Source organism: Sebastes umbrosus, chromosome 19 (assembly GCF_015220745.1).
Source record: "Sebastes umbrosus isolate fSebUmb1 chromosome 19, fSebUmb1.pri, whole genome shotgun sequence".
Classification (NCBI taxonomy): Eukaryota; Metazoa; Chordata; class Actinopteri; order Perciformes; family Sebastidae; genus Sebastes; species Sebastes umbrosus.
The window spans coordinates 7,593,313-7,618,636 of NC_051287.1; the positions used below are offsets into that span (position 1 = coordinate 7,593,313).

Genomic DNA, 25,324 nt, shown 5'->3' on the forward strand with positions numbered 1-25,324 from the left:
TGCCACATCCACTGCTACTGTTACCACTCCTCCTCCTCCTCCTACAGTAGTTCCCACAGAAAGCAGACACAACGCACATGAAAGAAAAAAGGATTGTGTTTTATTTACAGTGATTTTCATCAGAATTACAATACAAACGATTTATAGACTGAGTCTCCACAGACGGAGAATTCATCCAGAACTTGAGGAGGTCAGCTGGAGACTGTGTGTGTGTGTGTGTGTGTGTGTGTGTGTGTGTGTGTGTGTGTGTGTGTGTGTGTGTGTGTGTGTGTGGGGCAGCTTTGACAGAGGGAAAGTCCTTGGGTGTATCTGCAGCCTCCTCTTCCTCTTCTTCTCATCCTCCCCTTGGTTCTCCTGCTCAGTGACTCTCTCCTTTCTTTCCCACAACCTACATGGCGACTGAATAAAATGAACCTCAGTTCGCACAACACACACACTCACAAACAAACCTGAACATGGATGAATCCAGGCTGCTGTAACTGGTCCATTACTCTCTTGAAGTCGCTCATGTTGGTGGCCTGTACCGGAGGCCGTCAAAGTTAACGCAATAATAACACGTTAACGCATTTATTTCAAATGCTGAGATAAGGAGAAAACTTATTGTGTCACTCCATAAAGGCCCATGCAGGAGAACAGAGAGGACTGGAAATAATACAGAAGGAATACAAACATAGATCAACAGAAGAACTATACAGACCATACAACAGGTTAGAGGCTCAATAATCACACCACATGTGTTACAACAGGGACATATCTGCTCAGAGAAGTCTATATTTTTGTAATACTTTTATTGCAAATTGCTCATGAATTATACATCCACAATATATGCAGTATTTGCAATAGTATATTTGCATTTTTTCATACACCCAGTGCTACATACAGAACAGAAGAGATAGAACAAAGAGTAAATGGATAACTGAAGAAAAGAAGAAAAACATGCATATATATACAGACACATTCACATATACAGTACATACATACATCCATATACATACACATACTGTAGCCAACATATGCATTCACATAAACATATATATATATATATATTATATGCTCACAAAAAAAGATTAAAGCAGTCTATATGATGACATCATTTGGGAAAACTGTATTTATTCTTCCAGTTATTTATTGCCAAATATCTGATTTTTAAATCTCACAAGGTTCCTATTTCCTTCAAATATCTGAGGTCTCTCACAATCCATAACTAATTTACACTGAAAAAAACATGTTTATTGTTTCACTGCATAGATTTAAAACAAGAAATGTCCCAAAATAATATATATTTTAATTATTTTATCATTATCCCTCACACAATTTATTACATTAAAGTTAGTTTATTTTTTGCAATTGGTTATTTAGTATACAAATAGGTTGCTTTAAAGAATAATAACAAAAACATCATGAGCAGTGATAACCACCATGGCTGAAAAGAGACAGAGCACCACATACAGAAACTCTAAACGAGTTGTCGTGTGTGGTGTCTTGTCTCTCTGGATTTCAGTCTTCTGTGTTTAAAGTGTTACAGATTTCAGCAGAGCCTCCATAAGGCACACCAAATCCAGGACAGAGTGGCTGAGTGAATGTGGTCTGGACTCTGTGGAGGAGAGTCATGGTTTCAGAGACGCTGTAGAAGGACAGAATACCTGCACTGTGGTCCAGATACACTCCTACTTTGAAGGACTGAGGACCAGAGATGGGAGTTGTGATGTTGTTATATCTGAATTCATAACCATCGTCGAAACACTGTAATGCCCAAGACTTGTCATTGTTTCCAAATGCGCTTTCTCTTCCTGCTCTGCTAATATTCTTGTATGCCACTGCTACAAAAAGGTCGTACCCTTCCCACTCCACCTCCCAGTAACAACGTCCAGTCAGACTTTGTCTACACAAAACCTGAGACCAGTCAGTGAATCTGTCTGGGTGACAATATTGGGATAATTGATTATAAGAGCATTTTGCGGTCTCTCGGCTTGAATTCACCATATGTTTGTGTGCTGTGTTTAGAGCCAGTGTGATTTGACATGAATATTTGAGGAGTTCATCTCTGGTCTTGGGCTCTGGTTGTGGCACTAAAAGATCTTCAGTCTCTGTCAGTGAGATCTTGGTCCATTCCTCACTCAGAATGTCCTGTAGTTTATCTTTGGCCTCTGACACAGCTGCAGTCACATCCTCATTGTACCTCAGAGGGCGGATATTGATGCTGGGTGAGTCTGTAGCTTCATTAAGACGTGACAGCATGGTGTAGTTCTGTAGAAACTGGGTGTGGTCCTCCGTATGTGACAGCTGCTCCAGCCCAGTGTCTTTCCTCCTCAGTTCGGCGATCTCCTTCTGCAGCTTCTCCTGAAGCTCGTTGACGTGAGTCACTTCAGCTTTCTGACGAGATCTGATCTGCTGCTTCGCATCTGTGAAGATCTTCTCGCTGTCCTCCACTGCTTTATCAGCAGAGCGGTTGATAGTCTCCACCTCCTGCTGGAGCATCTTCACATCTTTCTCTCTGTTCTGGATTCTCTGCTGGATCTTTTGCCGACTCGCCCCGAGCTCTTTCTGCCTCTCAGTCATTTCTGCTGCAGCTGAAACTGTGTCGTGGCCTTTATGTTCATCCATGGAGCAGAGATAACAGATACACTGCTGATCAGTACGGCAGAAAATCTTCATCACCTCATTGTGACGAGTGCAGATGTTCTCCTGAAGCTTCTTGGAGGGGTCGACCAGCTTGTGTTTCTTTAATGGAACAACTTCAAAGTGAGGCTGGAGGTGCTGCTCACAGTAAGAGACCAGACACTGCAGACAGGACTTGAAAGCTTTCAGCTTCCTCCCAGTGCAGAAATCACAGGCCACATCTCCAGGTCCGGCATAGCAGTGATCAGCTGGAGCAGCTTGGAGTCCTGTCTTCTTCAGGTCCTCCACTAAATCTGCCAACATGGTGCTTCTCACCAGAGCAGGCCTCGGTCCAAAGGTCTGTCTGCACTGAGGACAGCTGTAGATTTCTTTCTGATCCTCTTCATCCCAGTGGCTTTTAATACAGCTCATACAGTAGTTGTGACCACAGGAAATAGTCACCGGATCCTTCAGTAGATCCAAACAGATCGAACAGCAGAGTTTTTCCTGATCCGTCTGAATTCCTCGCTGCGCCATTTCACCTCTCAGAGACAGTGAATAACAAACAGATTCACTTCCTCATACAAGAAAGACGCTGGGAACTGATCCAAACCAAGACTGAGCTAACGTTTTAACGTTCACTCACTGATCTGCACTGAATAAGGCTCGTCAGGACTTGTACTTCACAGCATGATGGTTACACCCATCTGTAAACTGGCATATCAGTGGAGGAGGCAGGAATCAGGGAACACGTGGACTGAAGGGGACTGGCTTTGTTTGAGAGCAGGAAGAAGACATTTGATTAATTCCAGAGTCAGAAACAGTGATATCAGCCTGCGGTGCAGGGGACACTGTTCGTGATCTAAATAATCACAATTCCAACACATCTGTCCAACTCACCATTATTTTATCAATTTGAACAGTGTAGAAAATATAATGTTATAACTCGTGCAGTATAATCCAAGGCTCATTTATCCAGTCGTGTGCTCACAAACGCACATACATTTCCAGCTTCTGGTGGGAAAATTGTCAGCACCCAAGAAATTGTAAGTGCTGTCCAGGATGCCGAAAACAAAATGCAGATACAGCACATAATGTGCTTATAAATAAACTAACAAGCTGCTCTTATTGCTTATATTATTGCAGATGTACATATACTACTGCATGTATTGTAATAGCAGAACTGTTACCAGTGCCACATCCACTGCTACTGTTACCACTCCTCCTCCTCCTCCTCCTCCTACAGTAGTTCCCACAGAAAGCAGACACAACGCACATGCCTTTGAAAAAGGATTGTGTTTTATTTACAGTGATTTTCATCAGAATTAGAATACAAACGATTTATAGACTGAGTCTCCACAGACGGAGAATTCATCCAGAACTTGAGGAGGTCAGCTGGAGACTGTGTGTGTGTGTGTGTGTGTGTGTGTGTGTGTGTGTGTGTGTGTGTGGGGCAGCTTTGACAGAGGGAAAGTCCTTGGGTGTATCTGCAGCCTCCTCTTCCTCTTCTTCTCATCCTCCCATTGGTTCTCCTGCTCAGTGACTCTCTCTTTTCTTTCCCACAACCTACATGGCAACTGAATAAAATGAACCTCCGTGAGTACAACACACACACTCACAAACAAACCTGAACATAGATGAATCCAGGCTGCTGTAACTGGTCCATATCCTCTTGAAGTCTCTCATGTTGGTGGCCTGTACCGGAGGCCATCAAAGTTAACGCAATAATAACACGTTAACATATTTATTATAATGCTGAGATAAGGAGAAAACTTATTGTGCCCCTCCATAAAGGCCCATGCAGGAGAACAGAGAGGATTGAAAATAATACAGAAGGAATACAAACATAGATCAACAGAAGAACTATACAGACCACACAACAGGTTAGAGGCTCAATAATCACACCACATGTGTTACAACAGGGACATATCTGCTCAGAGAAGTCTATATTTTTTATAATACTTTTATTGAAAATTACTCATGAATTATACATCCACAATATATGCAGTATTTGCAACAGTATATTTGTAATTTTCTTTCTTGTATTTTATACACCCAGTGGTACATACAGAACAGAAGAGTAAGATAGAACAAAGAGTAAATGGATAACTGAGAAGAAAAGAAGAAGACAAATATACATATATACACACATACACATATACATACACACATATACATATATATATTAACAATACACAAAAAAGAAAAAATAAGTCTATATGATGACATCAATTGGGAAAGCATGTATTTATTCTGTTCAGTTATTTATTGACAAATATATGATTTTTAAATCCCACACCGCTCCCATTTCCTTCCAATATAAGAGGTCTCCTACAATCCATAACTAATTTATAATAATAAAAAAAAGTTTATTGTTTCACTGCATAGATTTAAAACCAGAAATATCCCAAAATAATATTTTTTATTTACTTTATCATTATCCCTCACTCAATTTTCACATTATTTATTTTTTTACTTTTTTTTAAGATCTTAAATTTATCACTTTAAAGATTTTTTTTGCAATTGGTTATTTAGTATACAAATATGTTGCTTTAAAGAATAATAACAAAACATCATGAGCAGTGATAACCACCATGGCTGAAAAGAGACAGAGCGCCACATACAGAAACTCTAAATGAGTTGTCGTGTGGTGTCTTGTCTCTCTGGATTTCAGTCTTCTGTGTTTAAAGTGTTACAGATTTCAGCAGAGCCTCCATAAGGCACACCAAATCCAGCATAGAGTGGCTGAGTGAATGTGGTCTGGACTCTGTGGAGGAGAGTCATGGTTTCAGAGACGCTGTAGAAGGACAGAATACCTGCACTGTGGTCCAGATACACTCCTACTCTGGAGGACTGAGGACCAGAGATGGAAGTTGTGATGTTGTTATGTCTGAAATCATAATAACCATCGTCGAAACACTCTAATGCCCAAGACTTGTCATTGTTTCCAAATGCACTTTCTCTTCCTGCTATGCTCATATTCTTGTATGCGACTGCTATAAAAATGTCGCGCCCCTTCCACTCCACCTCCCAGTAACAACGTCCAGTCAGACTTTGTCTACACAAAACCTGAGACCAGTCAGTGAATCTGTCTGGGTGACAATAAGGGTTATTCCGATTATAATCGTATTTTGCGGTCTCTCGGCTACTTGAATACACCAAATGTTGGTGTGCTGTGTTTAGAGCCAGTGTGATTTGACATGAATATTTGAGGAATTCATCTCTGGTCTTGGGCTCTGGTTGTGGCACTAAAACATCTTCAGTACCTATCAGTGAGCTTGTGGTCCATTCCTCACTCAGAATGTCCTGTAGTTTATCTTTGGCCTCTGACACAGCTGCAGTCACATCCTCAGTGTACCTCAGAGGGCGGATGATGCTGGGTGAGTCTGTAGCTTCACTCAGACGTGGCAGCATGGTGTAGTTCTGTAGAAACTGCGTGTGGTCCTCTGTGTGTGACAGCTGCTCCAGCCCAGAGTCTTTCCTCCTCAGCTCGGCGATCTCCTTCTGCAGCTTCTCCTGAAGCTCGTTGACGTGAGTCACTTCAGCTTTCTGACGAGATCTGATCTGCTGCTTCGCATCTGTGAAGATCTTCTCGCTGTCCTCCACTGCTTTATTAGCAGAGTGATTGATAGTCTCCACCTCCTGCTGGAGCACCTTCACATCTTTCTCTCTGTTCTGGATTCTCTGCTGGATCTTTTGCCGACTCGCCCCGAGCTCTTTCTGCTTCTCAGTCATTTCTGCTGCAGCTGAAACTGTGTCGTGGCCTTTATGTTCATCCATGGAGCAGAGAATACAGATACACTGCTGATCAGTACGACAGAAAATCTTCATCACTTCATTGTGACGAGTGCAGATGTTCTCCTGAAGCTTCTTGGAGGGGTCGACCAGCATGTGTTTCTTTAATGGAACAACTTCATAGTGAGGCTGGAGGTGCTGCTCACAGTAAGAGACCAGACACTGCAGACAGGACTTGAAAGCTTTCAGCTTTCTCTTTCTCCCAGTGCAGAAATCACAGGCCACATCTCCAGGTCCGGCATAGCAGTGATCAGCTGGAGCAGCTTGGAGTCCTGTCTTCTTCAGTTCCTCCACTAAATCTGTCAACATGGTGTTTCTCACCAGAGCAGGCCTCGGTCCAAATGTCTGTCCGCACTGAGGACAGCTGTAGATTTCTTTCTGATCCTCTTCATCCCAGTGGCTTGTAATACAGCTCATACAGTAGTTGTGACCACAGGAAATAGTCACCGGATCCTTCAGTAGATCCAAACAGATCGAACAGCAGAGTTTTTCCTGGTCAGTCTGAATTCCTCGCTGCGCCATTTCACCTCTCAGAGACAGTGAATAACAAACAGATTAACTTCCTCATACAAGAAAGACACTGGGAACTGATCCAAACCAAGACTGAACTACCTTGTCAGTGTTCACTCACTGATCTGCACTGAATAAGGTTTGTCAGCTCTTGTACTTCACAGCATGTTGGTTACACCCATCTGTAAACTGGCATATCAGTGTAGGAGGCAGGAATCAGGGAACACGTGGACTGAAGGGGACTGGCTTTGTTTGAGAGCAGGAAGAAATTTGATTAATTCCAGAGTCAGAAACAGTGATATCAGCCTGCGGTGCAGGACACACTGTTCATGATCTAAATAATCACAATTCCAACACATCTGTCCAACTCACCATTATTTTATCAATTTGAACAGTGTAGAAAATATAATGTTATAACTCGTGCAGTATAATCCAAGTCTCATTTATCCAGTCGTGTGCTCACAAACGCACATACATTTCAAGCTTCTGGTGGGAAAATTGTCAGCACCCAAGAAATTGTAAGTGCTGTCCAGGATGCTGAAAACAAAATGCAGATACAGCACGTAATGTGCTCACAAATAAACTAACAAGCTGCTCTTATTGCTTATATTATTACAGATGTCAATATGCTACTGCATGTATTCATGTATTGTAATAGTAGAACTGTTACCAGTGCCACATCCACTGCTACTGCTACCACTCCTCCTCCTCCTACAGTAGTTCCCACAGAAAGCAGACACAACGCACATGCCTTTGAAAAAGGATTGTGTTTTATTTACAGTGATTTTCATCAGAATTACAATACAAACGATTTATAGACTGAGTCTCCACAGACGGAGAATTCATCCAGAATTTGAGGAGGTCAGCTGGAGACTGTGTGTGTGTGTGTGTGTGTGTGTGGGGCAGCTTTGGCAGAGGGAAAGTCCTTGGGTGTATCTGCAGCCTCCTCTTCTTCTTCTTTTTCTTCTCATCCTCCCATTGGTTCTCCTGCTCAGTGACTCTCTCCTTTCTTTCCCACAACCTACATGGCGACAGAATAAAATTAACCTCCGTGAGCACAACACACACACTCACAAACAAACCTGAACATAGATGAATCCAGGCTGCTGTAACTGGTCCTTACCCTCTTGAAGTCGCTCATGTTGGTGGCCTGTACCGGAGTGCCTATGAATGTCAGGTAGTTGATTTTTGTCGTCTCCTCGTCTCCTTGGTTTGACTTGACAAACAACTGGTGAGGAAAAAAAAACAAAAGGACAAATACCATCATGAAACACACTAAACCAGTTAAACCTGGGAGTTTTAACCACTAGATGGCTCAGATAGAACCGTGTTATTATAGGTAGACTGATCAGGGCCTGTTTAATCAAGCCTGCCAGAATTCCTCATAGGAATCACACTGAAAGTTATCCTAGGATGAAGTAGAATAACCACCTGGTGGTTGTACCCCTCCGCCAACCAGTTAAGTTGCAGTTTGCAGCCACGTCTGTCTCAAAAATGGCATCACTTCATCATTCTATCATGTTAGACATTTGTGTGAAATTGTCATGATTAGCATATGAATTCTTGAGTTATGGTCAAAAACGTGTTTTGTGAGGTCACAGTGACCTCTGACTCTCAAAATCCAATCACTTCATCCTTGAGTCCAAGTGGATGTTTGTGCCACATGTAAATGAAATTCCCTCCAGGTGTTCCTGAGATATCACAAGAATAGAGCGGACGTAAGGTCACAATGACCTTGAACTTTGACCACCAAAAATCGAATCAGTTCATCCTTGTTTCCAAGTGGATGTTTGCGCCAAATTTGAAGAAATTCTCTCCAGGACAAAACCCGAAAACATGATGCATCTGGCCATTCTCAGAAATAAAAACAACAAATCTTTTATCAACAATAAATATCTCTACAGGTACACCATCTCCTAACATGTTGGGACACATCTGGGGCTCTGCTAAATATCAGATATTTCCCGAGTTAAGAAAGTTGATAAAACACTTTTACTCCTAATTCTAAAAGTAGGACTCGGAACTTTTGGACAGATTTCCTACTCGGAAGCACTTGATAAATAATAAGATAAGAAATAATAATAATGGATTCAAATATGGCTTACATTAGGGATGCCAATTTTAAGCACTTTCCTTAATTGATCATTGGTAACACTAACGATCAATCAACCGATTAATCGTGCATATAACAAACAATCCAAATGCGTTTTTTTTTTCCTAAATCAAAACCTCATTTCCATAGCAACGCAATAATAATGCTTTAACGAAAATTTGTTTTAATGCCACTAATGTCTTTAACACATGAACGCATTTTTGCTCCAAACTTATGCAAAATTTTGGCGAGGAAAAAACTGGCATCGCCATTTTCAAAGGGGTTTTAATCGATTGTCAGCCCTATGAAATACATTAGCCGGCGCATTACCAAACATTCAAAGTGACATTTTGTCTCAAGCCCAACAATGGCTATGTTTCAGCAGTAATGTTGGTATTCTGGTCCTTACCGTAACACTCTGTACATTCTGAAACTTGACGTAGCGCAGTGGAATCAGACCGTCGTCTTTGTAGTCTTCCTCTGACAGCTCCAGAGCCTGAGTGGCTTCGCTCCGCTCGGCGTCGTCGAAGCCCATCGACCGAGGGAGGTTGATGAACACCTTCACCACCTTAGGGGCTTGGGCTGACGTGGGGAAGGACGAGAGAAGGGAGGAAGGACGGAGGGAGGGAGGGAGGGAGGGGAGGACGGAGAAAAAATAATGGGATGTTAGTTATCGGGGAACTGAACATTTTTTTCATGCAGTACCTCCAGATGAGAGATTCATATTAATGAAGTCATTAAATATAGAGCAGCATAAAAAAAAAGCTCACCAAAGTCTGAGGACAGTAGCTTCATAGAGTAGAGCTTCACAGGCTGGTTGAAAGCGATAGTTATCAGCAACTAGACAAGATTCAAGGACAGCAACATATTAGACTAATTACCATTAAATTCAATTTATCAGACAGCTAAACTGAGAAAGTACCCTGTTGGGTTTGAGTTTGCCATGTTATGATTTGAGCATATTTTTTTTATGCTAAATGCAGTACCTGTGAGGGTTTCTGGACAATATTTGTCATTGTTTTGTGTTGTTAATGATTTCCAATAATAAACATATACATATATATTTGCATAAAGCAAGCATATTTGCTAACTCAATACTTGACAAATCTCCCTTTAAGGTATCAGCGATTAACTATGGACAATCATAGGATTAATAGCGATTAAATATTTGAAATCGATTGACAGCCCTTCAAATAATAAATAAACTGACTGAACGGTCCTTCATTCTTGTGATTGCAAAATCCCACATTTGTGCCGGGGATGGGTTATTAGAGTTACCGGCTCGTACCTGCTCATCACAGTCGGACTCCATGTAGGTGGAGTCTTTGATTAAGCAGTTATCGAAGCCACAGTCGTCGCTCTCGTTGAGGCACTCGCAGCCGGCTTTGCTGACAAAAGGCATGAGGTCCATCTGAAAAACAAACCGAAGCAAGACAAAATCAACTTCTGGGTCTATTCCTGCATATATGCAGCCTTGCCATTTATACACCTGTCCTTTTGAGGCAACTGGCTGATTCACATTCTCTCCGGTTCACACAAGTACTTTATTATTTTCTTCTGTTTCCAACTTCACGACACATACTGTGTAATAATGGATAATGGATTCAACTCACGTATCCCTTTGGAATGTCCGAGTCCTCGCTGTTTCCCGGGTCGTTCTCTGTGTGTTGTTTGATCTTCTCCTCCAGACCCGCAGAGTCTGCCCCCTGATACTGGTCCACCCGCACCCGGTTCCTGAAGAACAAGAACGTCGGTGTGGCTGAGATGTTGTTGGCTGCCGCTGTTGCCTGAGAGAAAGAGAAATGGTTTTGTAAACTTTACCTCGCGTCATCAAAACCATGTCTAAACTGACCGTTGGTTTAACACCGTGCCGGATCTCTCTGGTGACTTGTGTCGATTTGACATTTCTGTTTCAGCACGGAGATCACTTTCTGTTGCTTCGACTCTTGAGTCTGCAACACCCGGAAAGACGGGAAATTAATGTTTTTGGTCCACGTTTTTTCACAAATGGCGACTTTTCCAGTCATGTTTACGGTTTTCAGCAGCCAACCAAGTTTAAATTTGAATGCCAAATGACTGGTAACACCTTGGTGAAGTAGAGACTTTGTGTATAATTTCAAATTGAAGGATAAGTCTGCTGGATGAAAACCATTGTGGTGGATGCGGCAGATCAGACTTACTTGACAGACATGGACATCTACTTCCAGGAAGACGACCTGTGGGTACTTGTTACTCAACATGTTGAAAGCTGGAGCTATTCTGACACAGGGCCGACACCTGAGGAGGCAGAGGAGAGGGTGTTAGTGATCTGCTCTGGTCTCTCAAGTAGCGCTGAAACGATTAGCCAGTTAGTCAACAGGACAATTAACATTAATGACAATAATCAATGAAATGTTTCAGTTATTTTATCAAATCAAAACCAGCAAAACTTCACATTTTAGAAGCTGTTAGAGTTGAACAGTATAGGTCTCACATACATTTTAAGCTAGTCTATTATCGAAACTGTCATTCATTTGCTGTCTTTCCATCCAACTCAACACTCCTCCAGACTAATATCAAAGCCTTTTTAAAGTTACTATTAGCTAAGTACAATCAAAATGTAAAAACATAACTAACTAACTAACTAACTAACAAACAACAACAAGTAACAAGAAGTAAAACATAAAAGTTAATAATAGCATATTCTGTAGGAGTGTTAAGTGACTATATATTAAGTATAATAAAATACAGCTTCTAAAATGTGAAGTTTATTAAAAATATATATATATATATATATATTATTGTAATTTCAGGGATTCATGACATGTTCTATTAATATATATTTTTATTTTATTTTTCTAGTGATATTTAATTATTTATACATACATACATCATTATATTAGCTATTATTTTTAATTATTAAGTTACATGTATATTGGTGGTAATGTTGCTGTTTTTCATCATTAAATCTGACCATCACCTCAGCAGCCAAGTTACTGTAAATACTGCTATGTCATTGATTTGCTGTCTTTTCATCCAACTTAACACTCCTAGTACAGACTAATATCAAAGTCTTTTTAAAGTTACTATTAGCTAAGTACAGTCAAAGTGTAAAGACATAGCTAACTAACAAACAACAACAAGTAACAAGGAGTACAATATATCAGCTTTTCATCATTAAATCTGACCATCACCTCAGCAGCCAAATTACTGTAAATACTGCTATGTCATGGTAAGCAACAGAGCTAGTTAACTAACGCCTGCTAATGAAAGCATGCTTTCCCCTCAATGAAAGCTACACCTATAAGATAATAAACAGTTAAACCAGGAGCTCCTCAGGGTGTTTTCCAGTGTAATGCTGAAAGGAGAGACTGAAGCGAGCAGAGCCCTGCTTAGCCGAGTTATGACTTTATTCTAGTAATATTATGACTTTATTTCTCGTAATATGACTTTATTCTCGCAATATTATGACTTTATTCTCATAATATTATGACTTTATTCTCATAATATTATGACTTTATTCTCGTAATATTATGACTTTATTTCTCGTAAAGTTATGACTTTATTCTTGCAATATTACGACTTTTTTTTTCGTAATATTATGACTTTTATTCTCGCAAAGTTCTGACTTTATTCTCGTAATATTACGACTTTTTTTCTCGTAAAGTATACAGGATAGGTCTCACATACATTTTAAACAAGTCTATTATCGAAACTGTCACTGATTTGCTGTCTTTTCATCCAACTTAACACTCCTATTAGACTAATATCAAAGCCTTTATATTAGTAACATACATCACATAACATACATAACATCATATTAGTAACAAGAAGTAAAACACATCAGCTTGGTTACATGTATATTGGTGGTAATGTTGCTGTTTTTCATCATTAAATCTGAGCAGCTAAGTTACTGTAAATACTGCTATGTCATTGTAAGCAACAGAGCTAGTTGGCTGACTAACGCCTGGTAATGACAGCATGCTTTCCCCTGAATGAAAGCCACACCTATAAGATAATAAACAGTTAAACCAGGAGCTCCTCAGGGTGTTTTCCAGTGTTATGCTGAAAGGAGACTGAAGCGAGCAGAGCCCTGCTGAGCCGAGTTATGACTTTATTCTAGTAATATTAGGACTATATTCTCGCAAAGTTATGACTTTATTCTCGCAATATTATGACTTTTATTCTCGTAATATGACTTTTTTTCTCGTAAAGTTATGACTTTATTTCTCGTAATATTATGACTTTATTTCTCGTAATATTATGACTCTATTTCTCGTAATATTACGACTTTTTTTCTCGTAAAGTTATTAATTTTTTCTCGTAATATTACGACTTTTATTCTCGTAAAGTTATGACTTTATTCTTGCAATATTATGACTTTTATTCTCGTAATATTATGACTTTATTTCTCGTAATATTATGACTTTTTTTCTCGTAAAGTTATGACTTTATTTCTCGTAATATTATGACTTTATTTCTCGTAATATTACGACTTTTTTTCTCGTAAAGTTATGACTTTATTCTAGTAATATTACGACTTTTATTCTCGTAAAGTTATGACTTTATTCTTGCAATATTATGACTTTTATTCTCGTAAAGTTATGACTTTTTTCTCGTAAAGTTATGACTTTTTTTCTCGTAAAGTTATGACTCTATTTCTCGTAATATTACGACTTTTTTTCTCGTAAAGTTATTAATTTTTTCTCGTAATATTACGACTTTTATTCTCGTAAAGTTATGACTTTATTCTTGCAATATTATGACTTTTATTCTCGTAAAGTTATGACTTTATTCTTGTAATATTATTCATTTATTTTTCGTAATATGACTTTTTTTCTCGTAAAGTAATGACTTTTAGGTCTCACATACATTTTAAACAAGTCTATTATCGAAGCTGTCACTGATTTGCTGTCTTTTCATCCAACTTAACACTCCTATTAGACTAATATCAAAGCCTTTATATTAGTAACATACATCACATAACATACATAACATCATATTAGTAACAAGAAGTAAAACACATCAGCTTGGTTACATGTATATTGGTGGTAATGTTGCTGTTTTTCATCATTAAATCTGAGCAGCTAAGTTACTGTAAATACTGCTATGTCATTGTAAGCAACAGAGCTAGTTGGCTGACTAACGCCTGGTAATGACAGCATGCTTTCCCCTGAATGAAAGCCACACCTATAAGATAATAAACAGTTAAACCAGGAGCTCCTCAGGGTGTTTTCCAGTGTTATGCTGAAAGGAGACTGAAGCGAGCAGAGCCCTGCTGAGCCGAGTTATGACTTTATTCTAGTAATATTAGGACTATATTCTCGCAAAGTTATGACTTTATTCTCGCAATATTATGACTTTTATTCTCGTAATATGACTTTTTTTCTCGTAAAGTTATGACTTTATTTCTCGTAATATTATGACTTTATTTCTCGTAATATTATGACTCTATTTCTCGTAATATTACGACTTTTTTTTCTCGTAAAGTTATTAATTTTTTCTCGTAATATTACGACTTTTATTCTCGTAAAGTTATGACTTTATTCTTGCAATATTATGACTTTTATTCTCGTAATATTATGACTTTATTTCTCGTAATATTATGACTTTTTTTCTCGTAAAGTTATGACTTTATTTCTCGTAATATTATGACTTTATTTCTCGTAATATTACGACTTTTTTTCTCGTAAAGTTATGACTTTATTCTAGTAATATTACGACTTTTATTCTCGTAAAGTTATGACTTTATTCTTGCAATATTATGACTTTTATTCTCGTAAAGTTATTACTTTTTTCTCGTAAAGTTATGACTTTTTTTCTCGTAAAGTTATGACTCTATTTCTCGTAATATTACGACTTTTTTTCTCGTAAAGTTATTAATTTTTTCTCGTAATATTACGACTTTTATTCTCGTAAAGTTATGACTTTATTCTTGCAATATTATGACTTTTATTCTCGTAAAGTTATGACTTTATTCTTGTAATATTATTGCTTTATTTTTCGTAATATGACTTTTTTTCTCTTAAAGTAATGACTTTTAGGTCTCACATACATTTTAAACAAGTCTATTATCGAAGCTGTCACTGATTTGCTGTCTTTTCATCCAACTTAACACTCTTATTAGACTAATATCAAAGCCTTTATATTAGTAACATACATCACAACATATTAGTAACAAGAGGTAAAACACATCAGCTTGGTTACATGTATATTGGTGGTAATGTTGCTGTTTTTCATCATTAAATCTGAGCAGCCAGGTTACTGTAAATACTGCTATGTCATGGTAAGCAACAGAGCTAGTTAGCTAACGCCTGGTAATGACAGCATGCTTTCCCCTCAATGAAAGCCACACCTATAAGATAATAAACAGTTAAACCAGGAGCTCCTCAGGGTGTTTTCCAGTCTGATGCTGAAAGCAGAGACTGACTGCAGAGCTCTCTGCTGAGCCGCTCGGCCTGCTACTCTTACCCAGCCATTGTGAACTTCACCACGGCGAGCCTGGAGCCGGCGGCCGCTAGCTCCGGCTGGAAGTCCGGGTCGCTCCCGATCACTTTAACACCGACCATGGTGGAGTCTGTGGCTGTATGTGGGACAGTAAAAACTAATAAATATGAAGTGTGTTTAGCTTTCTTGTTAGGTAGATTAGCTCACTAGCTTGCTTTCTGAATCACACCACTACAACAGGCACAAGTGAGCTGTGAAGCCGGATGTGAATCCTGATTGGACAATACACCGGAAAGGGCGGGGCTTTCTCTTCTTCGCCTGTGATGTTTTTGGCAGTTTAGACGCTTGTAGATGCGTTACTGCCCTCTATAGGATAAAGAGCCCCTCTCCAGTGGCTCCCTGTGGGTTTAAAAAAATGTTTCATTCATTTTCATTTCATTTTCATTTTTATTTATCATTGTTGTAGGTCTACGGTAAAATAATATAAAAAATACGGTAAAAACGAAAGTAAAGTCATAGGTATGAGAATAAAAGTCGTGATATTATGATAATAAAGTCATAAGGTTAAGAGAAAAAAGTCGTAAAGTTATTACTTTATTCTCTCAATATTACGACTTTTTTTCTCGTAAAGTTATTACTTCATTCTCGTAATATTACGACTTTATTTCTCGTAAAGTTATGACTTTATTCTCGCTATACTAAGAATTTCTTTCACGCAAAGTTACAACTTTATTCTTGTAATATTATGACTTTATTTCTCGTAAAGTTATGACTTTATTCTCGTAATATTACGACTTTTTTCTCGAAAAAGTTATGACTTTTTTTCTTGTAAAGTTATGACCTCATTTCTCGTAAAGTTATGACTTTATTCTCGTAATAATACGACTTTTTTCTCATAAAGATATTACTTTATTCTCGCAATATTACGACTTTTTTTCTCGTAAAGTTATGACTTTATTCTCGCAATATTACGACTTTTTTTCTCGTAAAGTTATGACTTTATTCTCGCTATATTAAGAATTTCTTTCACGCAAAGTTACGACTTTATTCTTGTAATATTATGACTTTTTTTCTCATAAAGTTATGACTTTTTTTCTCGTAAAGTTATGACTTTATTCTCATAATATTACGACTTTTTTCTCGAAAAAGTTATGACTTTTTTTCTCGGAAAGTTATGACCTTATTTCTCGTAAAGTTATGACTTTATTCTCGTAATATTACGACTTTTTTTCTCGTAAAGATATGACTTTATTCTTGCAATATTACGACTTTTTTTCTCATAAAGTTATGACTTTATTTCTCGTAATATTACAACTTTTTTTCTCGTAAAGTTATGACTTTATTTCTCGTAAAGTTATGACTTTATTCTCGATAAAGAAGAAAATTAATTAATTTTAATTCTCGCGTTCCACATTCACAAGCGTAAATTTACCCCCCAAAAAAGCCTAATTTCTTTGTATTTATGAAAGAAATGGAATTATATCTGCCAACAATTTCTTCCTCACAAAACAAAAAAGCAATGAAAACAATGAATGTATGCAATATCTTTAAAGTTTTTAAGTGAAATTATTGTCATACTCTCGCGTGGTCTTTTTTTATTATTATTTATTTATTTTTATTGTTTTTTTTATTTTATGTTGGTTTTGTTTCATTTCTGTTGTCCTTTTATGTTTGGCACAGCTCTTTGTTTATGTTTTCGCTATGCTTCTTCTGTATGTATTTAAAGCGCTTTGATTGGTCGGAAGACTAGAAAAGCGCTATATAAATGCAAGTCCATTTTTAACGTTTTCTGCTGTTACTATGTATACTGTACTTTTGAAATAATAATAAAAAAATAAAATAAAAAAAAGGATAAACTTTATTCTCGCAATGTTACGACTTTTTTCTCGTAATATTATAACTTTATTCTGTAAATCTCAGATGTTTTTTCCCCTCAATGTGACCCTAATACTCCGTAGTACATTTGCACTTTTGCACCTCACTGCATTCGACTTATATACTATATACTTAGACTATAAACCGTGTTACCTTCATCACAATGCTCAAATGTTTTGCGGCTGCAGACAGGTTTTTTTTTTCTTTGCCTAAAATGGCTCTTTTGATAGTAAAGGTTGCTGACCCCTAGAGTTTTCAAAAAACTTTCATTTTAATTTTTTTTTAAATCTTTTAAATTCCACTCCACCAAGAGCAACATTAATATACAACTTAGCCTTCATGAGCCTTCTTCTTTCATTTTTTCTGAATCACAGCCAGCATGTCCAGGAATCCACTTCTAGTGATGTGCAGTTTTGTTTTATTCTAAAGTTACTGTAGATTTGTTAATGCTGTCATGCCTGAACTTAGATTTAAAGGGGTACTCCAGTGATTTAGTATTGCACTTGTGAGGCAAATATATTATTGAAAATACATGTAACCATTAATTAATTGATAAAATGTGACATAAATTTATATTTCTGTTTTATGTTGCCTCTTTATTTATTTATCTGTGTATTGATTCCCTTATTTATTTTCTGTTCTTTTTTAATTTTCACTTTTTTTTTAATTTATGCATTTATTTTTATTTATTTATTTATGCACAATTTTACCATCCATATGTTCCTGCAAGCTTAACTAAAAATAAAGAACATGGAAACCTTTTAACAAATTCACCACGCTAAATTCCTGTTTTTTTATTATTATTAATTTTTAAATACATTTTATTTATTTATGCATTTATGTTATTTATTTGTGCATTTATTTTTTTTGCATATATTTATATATATATACTCCAACACAAACTACACAGAAGCACCAAAACCGCAAAGTTATATCTAGTGAAGCCCGTCTGTTAAACAGTGTTGGCCGCGGTCAGAGGACGCGGGGGAGACCTTTGGTCTCCAGGGCCGGAGTCTCTGCTGTACTCTGCTCCTCTGCTTCTCTGCCTGCTTACCTTCACTCACAGCTCGCTCCACCTCACGTGCATGCGCGCACACTACACACTGCCGGAGAGTTAGTTTAGCTCTGAGAATATCTAGTGAATGTACAGTGGACGTTTGTGCAGAAATAACTGCTGCAGCTCCTCCAGACCAACAGAGGTTTCCCGTGTCTTGTGAAGTGACGGGGCAGCGCAGCGAGAAACGTTATCGTCTCCGACCAGGTGCCGGTGTCTTCCCTGTTCCCTCCGGCCGCGGTCGGGAGGCTGAGGCAGGAAAAGCCAACACTAGAATCAGCATTAATTCATGGAGAGACCTTCGTCTGGTCAGCTAACATTACTGCCAAGCAGGTGAAATATAAAGTGATATTGTGGTTTTAGCTGACATGTGTCGCATCACTGTTTTGACAGATGCTCGCTCACATTCAGGTAGCAGGTGCACACGGGCGAGCGTGAGCAACAGGATGCTGACTTTCGTTGACTTAACGGCCACAGGTGTCGCTGTTAACAACCAATTTCTGATTTTTACAAACAGTCCCTTTAATATTAAAATGGTCCTGTGGTCCACTACAGTGGACATGCTGTAAAAAATAAAAATAATAAAAAAAATAAAAAAAGTTTAAATTGTAAGATTTTCTTTAAACCTTATAAATATTAAGGAAATCACAAAAAAAAAAAAAATTAATTGGAAGACACTTTTTTCCCTGGGTTCTTAACCGCTTTATGTCACTCCTAAACTCAAATTTTTAAAAAGTCACAAGTAGAAGTAAAAAAACACATCCAAAGGGACATTTCTATTTCTGACAGCAGCAGCAGCAGCAGGCCAAGCAGCATTCCCCTGTAATTGACCACCTGGGTTAATTAAGCATTCAATTACACACCTTTACCTGCGCGTCACGTGACCAGAGCTCCTGTCTTCCTCCAGCAGCAGCTGCAGCCTCCTCCTCCTCCAATTCCCTGAATGCCACGCGTTGTTTTTAAACCAGCTATTTATTGTTGTTGTTTTAACTGCTGTTGGACGTGTCGGACCGGTCCGGCAGGTTGGTGCAGGTGCGTGGCAGAGCCGAGCAGCCCAGGTGAGGCGGGCAGCAGCAGGAAGAAGGGCGGGGAGCTGAGACGAGCTGAGCTGCAGCAGGAGCAGCTCTCTACAAGCAGGAAGAAGAGGAGGAAAACATGGTGCGGTAACAAAACGCCCTGGACACCGACTGAAAAACAGGATTCACCTTTTTATATCATTCTGCGAAGGACACCAAGTAAGTCCAGATAGATGTATAAATGTACCTAAGTGTATTTTTTTTAGACTAAATAGTGTTTAAAATCCACTGAGAGCAGGTGAGGGATTCACCTGGGCTGCTCGACTCACCTTTCCTCTCTTTGCTATATATGGTTTTTGGGTGCTATATGGGCTCAAAACATTCACTTTATACCTTGTGTGGTAGGTGAAGTTGGTCATTTTAACCTCCTTAGTGCCTGTGCTCTGGCTGTGTTTCCAAAGTAGTTTTCTATTTTGTAATAATGTCTTGTATTTAATCCATCCCTATAGTTCAATGAGGGTATAGACTCTCTTTCTACAGCAGTAGGCTACATCCTCCAAAAGGATTGAAACTGGACTGTATCAGGAGTGTTGTGTTGTAGGCTATTAGGCTGCATTAGTTTTATACATGAATAAATACATTGACAAATTCATCTTCTATTATCAATTGAACTATTAATGATGTCTTTCTCCTCCCTATTTCCACACCATACACCTTCAATTAATGTGTCTGAGTGAGGAAAAGTGTCAAGTACCAATGGTTGGTATTGAATATCTGTTCATATTCATAATCTTTTTACTTATTATTTGATCAGGCAGTTCCTGATTTACTTATTTTTAAATGCCAGATGTACGACTGCTTCAAGTAGGGCTGTCAATCGGATAGAATCTTTAATTGCATGATTGTCCAAAGATGATCACGATTAATCGCAAATTAATCACACATATTTAAAAAAGTTGAACCTGGCTCACAAATAGTATTGCTAAAGTCATGTTTGATGTTATAATTATGGTTATATTCATGTAAGTTCAAAATGTATCTAAAATTATAATAGTTAATCGCAAATTAATCACACATTTCTTTTTTTTTATCTGTTCCAAGTTGTACCTTTTTAAAGGGAGATTTGTCAAGTATTTAATACTCACGGAAGTGGACAAATATGCTGCTTTATGCAAATGTATGTATATGTATTACTGGAAATCAGTTAACAAAACATTAACTAATATTGTCCAGAAACCCTCACAGGTACTGCATTTAGTATTAAATAATATACTCAAATCATAACATGGCAAACTCAAACCCCTCCTGTCAGTGTGCTGACTTGACTATGACTTGCCCCAAAACTGCATGTGATTATCATAAAGTGGGCATGTCTGTAAAGGGGAGACTCGTGGGTACCCATAGAACCCATTTTCATTCACATATCTTGAGGTCAGAGGTCAAGGGGACCTCTTTGAAAATGGCCATGACAGTTTTTCCTCGCCAAAATGTAACTACGTTTGGAGCGTTATTAAGCCTCCTTCCCGACAAGCCAGTGTGACATGGTTAGTAACACTGGATTCCTTATGTTTTTTCTAGTTTCATATGATGCCAGTCACCTCACTAGCATTAAAACAGAGCCTGCTTTGACAGCCTTAGTTTTAAACAACATTTAACATGTTAAATTTACTTAATTCTCAAAGTAAGGTATATGTTTATATATGTATGTATCCTATTGGTATTCAAATTTAGGGATTTCTTATCAGTACTAGTATTTAGAGCTGCAACTAACAATTATTTTCATTGAAGATTAATCTGTCGATCATTTTCTCTATTAATCGATTAGTTAGATTGTCAGAAAATGGTGACAAATGTCGATCAGTGTTTCCCAAAGCCCTAGATGACGTCCTCAAATGTCTTGTTTTGTCCACAACCGACAAAGACATTCAGTTTACTGTCATAGAGGAGTAAAGAAACCAGAAAATATTCACATTTAAGAAGCTGCAATCAGAGAATTTGACTTGTTTTTTCTTTAAAAATCACTCAATCCGATTAATATATTATCAAACTAATTGGCCATTAATTTAATAGATTAATCTAATCCATTAATCTTTGCAGCTCTACTTCTATTGGAAATAATGTCTGCTGTTTCTGGCTTAATTGTTTTCATTACATAATGAAGAGTCTTACCATGATGACTAATGATGATGACATCTGTGTTTTGCATCATTTTGAAAAGGAGGATCACTGTACTTTGTCGCAACATAAACATGTGACCGAGCCAGAACAGAAGCCTGTCCAGGTAGCTTGTTAAACGCACCCACAAGGTCTGCGCTGTAGCTGGTGTTGTGTGTGAACACAGTGGCAGCTCCGGGCACATGAGTCTAACCAGCGCTGATGTTTTTTCCATAAACAGAAAAGCAAAGTCCTTTTGATTAGGGAAATGTTTGTCTCCTTATGGAAATGGTCGACCTTGAAATCAGTGACTGAGAATTTGAATTGTGACTTGAGAGGCAAATGGATTGAAGGTTTAGCTGAGGTGAAGGCTTCTTCTGTATGTTTTCCATACAGAAAAGGTTGGTTGCTGGATCTGTATGGGGTTGAAGCTTTCCGTTGGTGTGTTGTTGATTTCTTATCTTGAAAGTGTTGTTAGAATCAAACTCTTTCTATTTTATTTTGTGTTGTTAAAGGATCTCCGTTTCTACTAATCTGTTCTTAAAGGGTGGGTCCATTATTTTATGTTTTTTTTTAGGGTTTTTATATCATGCTGTAGCTTCCCTGTTGTGTTCCTGACATTCAAATCTGAACATTCAAATTTTGGTCAAAGTATGTACAGTATGTGTGTTTTGGCGTCACAATGCTATTTTCCCTTCAAGCCCTTCTAAAAGCTTTTTCCCTCATGACCTGACGTAGGTTTCTGCATGATGACGCTGCTACATGTACAGTATATATATCTATCTATATATATATATATAGATAGATATATAGATATATATAGATATATAGATGGCAGTCGGCACACTCGCTGTGTGGAGAAGCCACGTTAGTTCGGATCTGAAAATCTTGCAGAGGAAAAATTGTCATGGCCATTTTCAAAGGGGTCCCTTGACCTCTGACCTCAAGATATGTGAATGTAAATGGGTTCTATGGGTACCCACGAGTCTCCCCTTTACAGACATGCCCACTTTATGATAATCACATGCAGTTTGGGGGCAAGTCATAGTGAAGTCAGAACACTGACAGCTGTTGTTGCCTGTTGGGCTTGAGTTTGCCATGTTATGATTTGAGCATATTTTTTACGCTAAATGCAGTACCTGTGAGGGTTTCTGGACAATATTTGTCATTGTTTTGTGTTGTTAATTGATATCTAATAATAAATCTATACATACATTTGCATAAAGCAAACATATTTGCCCACTCCCATGTTGATAAGAGTATTAAATACTTGACAAATCTCCCTTTTAAGGTACATTTTGAGCAGATAAAAAAATGTGCAATTAATTTGCGATTAATCGCGATTAATTATTATAATTTGTGATTTTATTTATTTAATTTTCAGAAACATTTTGAATTTACATGAATATAACCATAATTATAACATCAAACATGAGTTCAACACTACAGTTTGTCAAAAAACACATTTCATTGAGGTTCAATTGGCCACCTGTGGGTCCCAGGGACTCACTGCATCAACATCACTGCTGCAGCGGCCCAAGAGCAATACTATTTGTGAGCCGGGTTCAACTTTTTTACCTACATTTTTTTGCCGGAGCCTGTGCATGTGGATCTCTGTGCAAACACAAAGGTGTCATTGAAATGAATGAGGAAGCTGCATCTTTATTTTGTTTTTTTGTTGTTTTTTTTTAACTGAGCGCAGCCTCACACTGATGCGCTTACACTTAAATGTTGAAGATGATCACTTATGTGAACTTTTCAGAGAGTAGAAGATGATGTAAATAAGAGTTGCATGGCCGATTGTTTGTGGTTTATATGTGCAGACAGAGTCACTATATTAAGTGGTAATCCAGCAGAGAACAGGCAGCCATTACTCTTTTTGTTTCCCACCTGTTAGTCACAGACATCAGCGCCAACAGATTCCCCCCCAGGTGCTGCAGAAACCCGACTCTGCATTCATCTGACTGATAGCATCTGTTCTCACCGGCCGGCACACTCAGTCATACACACAATTACTCGACATTCCCCTCCGCTGTAGCCCAGACCTCATCCTGATAAATAATGAATAAGTCAAATATCTTTCACTTTTCTTACACTTGCCAGCTCTTGAGACCATACGTGATCACTTCAGGAAGGTCAATACATTTCCTACGTCTGCCAAGGAGGTTTAGTTTTCTGCTCCATCTCTGTTTGTTAGCAGGAGATATCAACAACGGTCTCGCATATTTAAATGAAATTTAGTTCAAAATTCAGCCACAGACCAGGAAAACGGTGATTAGATTTTGGTGGCTAAGACACCAGTAGGGCCGACATGTGGCTAATTATAGTTCTCAATCTATTTCTGTCATTAGAAGCAGCAATGTGGATTAACTGGTTCAACACAAATCTATCCACATAGACCAGGCTATGCTTTTGAAACTTATTTTCAACATGTTCTGATAATTTTTCTAATTTTTTATTACTTTTTTGCAAACATCATCTGATTTAGCCATAGGCTATAAGCCCTGTAGATTTAATTTGTTTTCTGACAATATTTTTCTTAATTCAAGGTTGAATACAAAGACTTTCTTAAAAACATTTTTTGTTATCCTTGCCAAAATCTTCTACCGTATCCTGGAAAAAGTGCTTCTGGAAACCTGTGACGTTCGGCATGTGTCCGCTCGTGTGTCTGTGCACTTTTATGATCACAAACTTAAGACGATAATATGTAATATGTATTTAATACTCTTATCATCATTGGTAGTGGGCAAGTATGCTTGCTTTATGCAAATGTATTTATATATCTATTATTGGAAATCAATTAACAACACAAACAAATGACAAATATTGTTAAAACTAATTTGCGTTAACGTGTTAACGCAAATTAGCATTGACAGCCCTAATATTGATATTTCTTTTGCATTTTGTTATTTGAAGCTAATTAGGGTTGTCAAAGTTAACGTGATAATAATCGTTAACGCAAATTCTTTTTAACGCCACTAATTTCTTTAACGCATTAATGCAACTTTCGATTTTTTTTACAAACCTCTTAAAAATCGGACCCGGCCGCTATTCAGTCTTTCCGAGGTTGTAGCAGGCTAAGTAACGCTCCAAACCTACGCTAAATTTTGGCGAGGTAAAACTGGCATGGCCATTTTCAAAGGGGTCCCTTGACCTCTGACCTCAAGATATGTGAATGAAAATGGGTTCTATGGGTACCCACGAGTCTCCCTTTTACAGACATGCCCACTTTATGATAATCACATGTAGAGTATTAAATACTTGACAAATATCCCTCTAAGGAACATTTTGAACAGATAAAAAATGTGCCATTTAATTTGCGATTAATCACGATTAAATATTCAAATCGATTGCCAGTCATAATCTAATTTTATTACACTTTTAATGCACTAACAGACTAGTACTAAAATACACACGCAGAAAAATGTAACTTGACAAAATATGAATTCTATGTATTTTTCCCCCTCGAATTAGTCTTATTAGTCAGAAGGTTTGCTCACACAAGGAAGGCTGCCTTCATAGATCACAGGAAAGATGAAATACAGAAAGTGTGACCACAAATGTAAAATGATATTTGAAGAGTTTATAGACTTCTTTTACAGGACTCACAGAGTGTTTGAGCTGGAAAAATAGAAAACTAAACAATAGAATCTGCAGATCCACACGGCTTTCAGTGTTTCTTTACGTAAAGTAAAGAGCACCTCCTCCCTCCTCTCGGGTTTCACTGTCGCCGCTCAGGTATGCTCTCCTCTGTCCCGCTCCGTGAATCCCTCCCTCTCCCTGCTCTTTGTTGTTGCCATAGCG

At 38.0% G+C, this 25,324-nt stretch overlaps 4 protein-coding genes across 7 annotated transcripts in view; 1 reads left to right on the forward strand and 3 right to left on the reverse strand.

Moving 5' to 3' along the window:
* Window positions 1-85: 85 nt before the first annotated feature.
* txnl1 (thioredoxin-like 1) lies at window positions 86-19,358 on the reverse strand. 4 transcript variants are annotated; one of them, XM_037752528.1, is made up of 9 exons: window positions 19,220-19,358; window positions 15,446-15,557; window positions 11,176-11,272; window positions 10,609-10,782; window positions 10,284-10,406; window positions 9,766-9,835; window positions 9,405-9,577; window positions 8,027-8,131; window positions 7,652-7,924 (listed from the first exon to the last, which is right to left on the reverse strand). In XM_037752528.1, exons 2-9 carry the CDS (start codon window positions 15,541-15,543, stop codon window positions 7,895-7,897), a joined length of 870 nt encoding a protein of 289 aa, XP_037608456.1. In that variant the 5' UTR covers window positions 15,544-15,557; window positions 19,220-19,358; the 3' UTR covers window positions 7,652-7,894. The 4 variants fall into 4 exon arrangements, with proteins under 4 accessions (XP_037608455.1, XP_037608458.1, XP_037608456.1 ...); XM_037752529.1 differs by having other exon boundaries at window positions 19,214-19,352; XM_037752527.1 differs by lacking the exons at window positions 7,652-7,924; window positions 19,220-19,358 and adding an exon at window positions 86-388 and having other exon boundaries at window positions 15,446-15,707.
* LOC119478094 (tripartite motif-containing protein 16-like) lies at window positions 754-3,250 on the reverse strand. The gene has a single exon (XM_037752524.1). The coding sequence runs from the start codon at window positions 3,133-3,135 to the stop codon at window positions 1,498-1,500; it is 1,638 nt and encodes a 545-aa protein (XP_037608452.1). The 5' UTR covers window positions 3,136-3,250; the 3' UTR covers window positions 754-1,497.
* Window positions 5,120-7,057, reverse strand: LOC119478093 (tripartite motif-containing protein 16-like). The gene has a single exon (XM_037752522.1). The coding sequence runs from the start codon at window positions 6,913-6,915 to the stop codon at window positions 5,269-5,271; it is 1,647 nt and encodes a 548-aa protein (XP_037608450.1). The 5' UTR covers window positions 6,916-7,057; the 3' UTR covers window positions 5,120-5,268.
* Window positions 19,359-19,445: 87 nt separating the features above from the next.
* Window positions 19,446-25,324, forward strand: part of atp8b1 (ATPase phospholipid transporting 8B1) — a 31,960-nt gene continuing 26,081 nt past the window's right edge. Inside the window, exon 1 of the mRNA XM_037752506.1 lies at window positions 19,446-19,585. The gene's annotated coding sequence lies outside the window, so the exon portion shown is untranslated. The remainder of the gene's footprint in view (window positions 19,586-25,324) is intronic.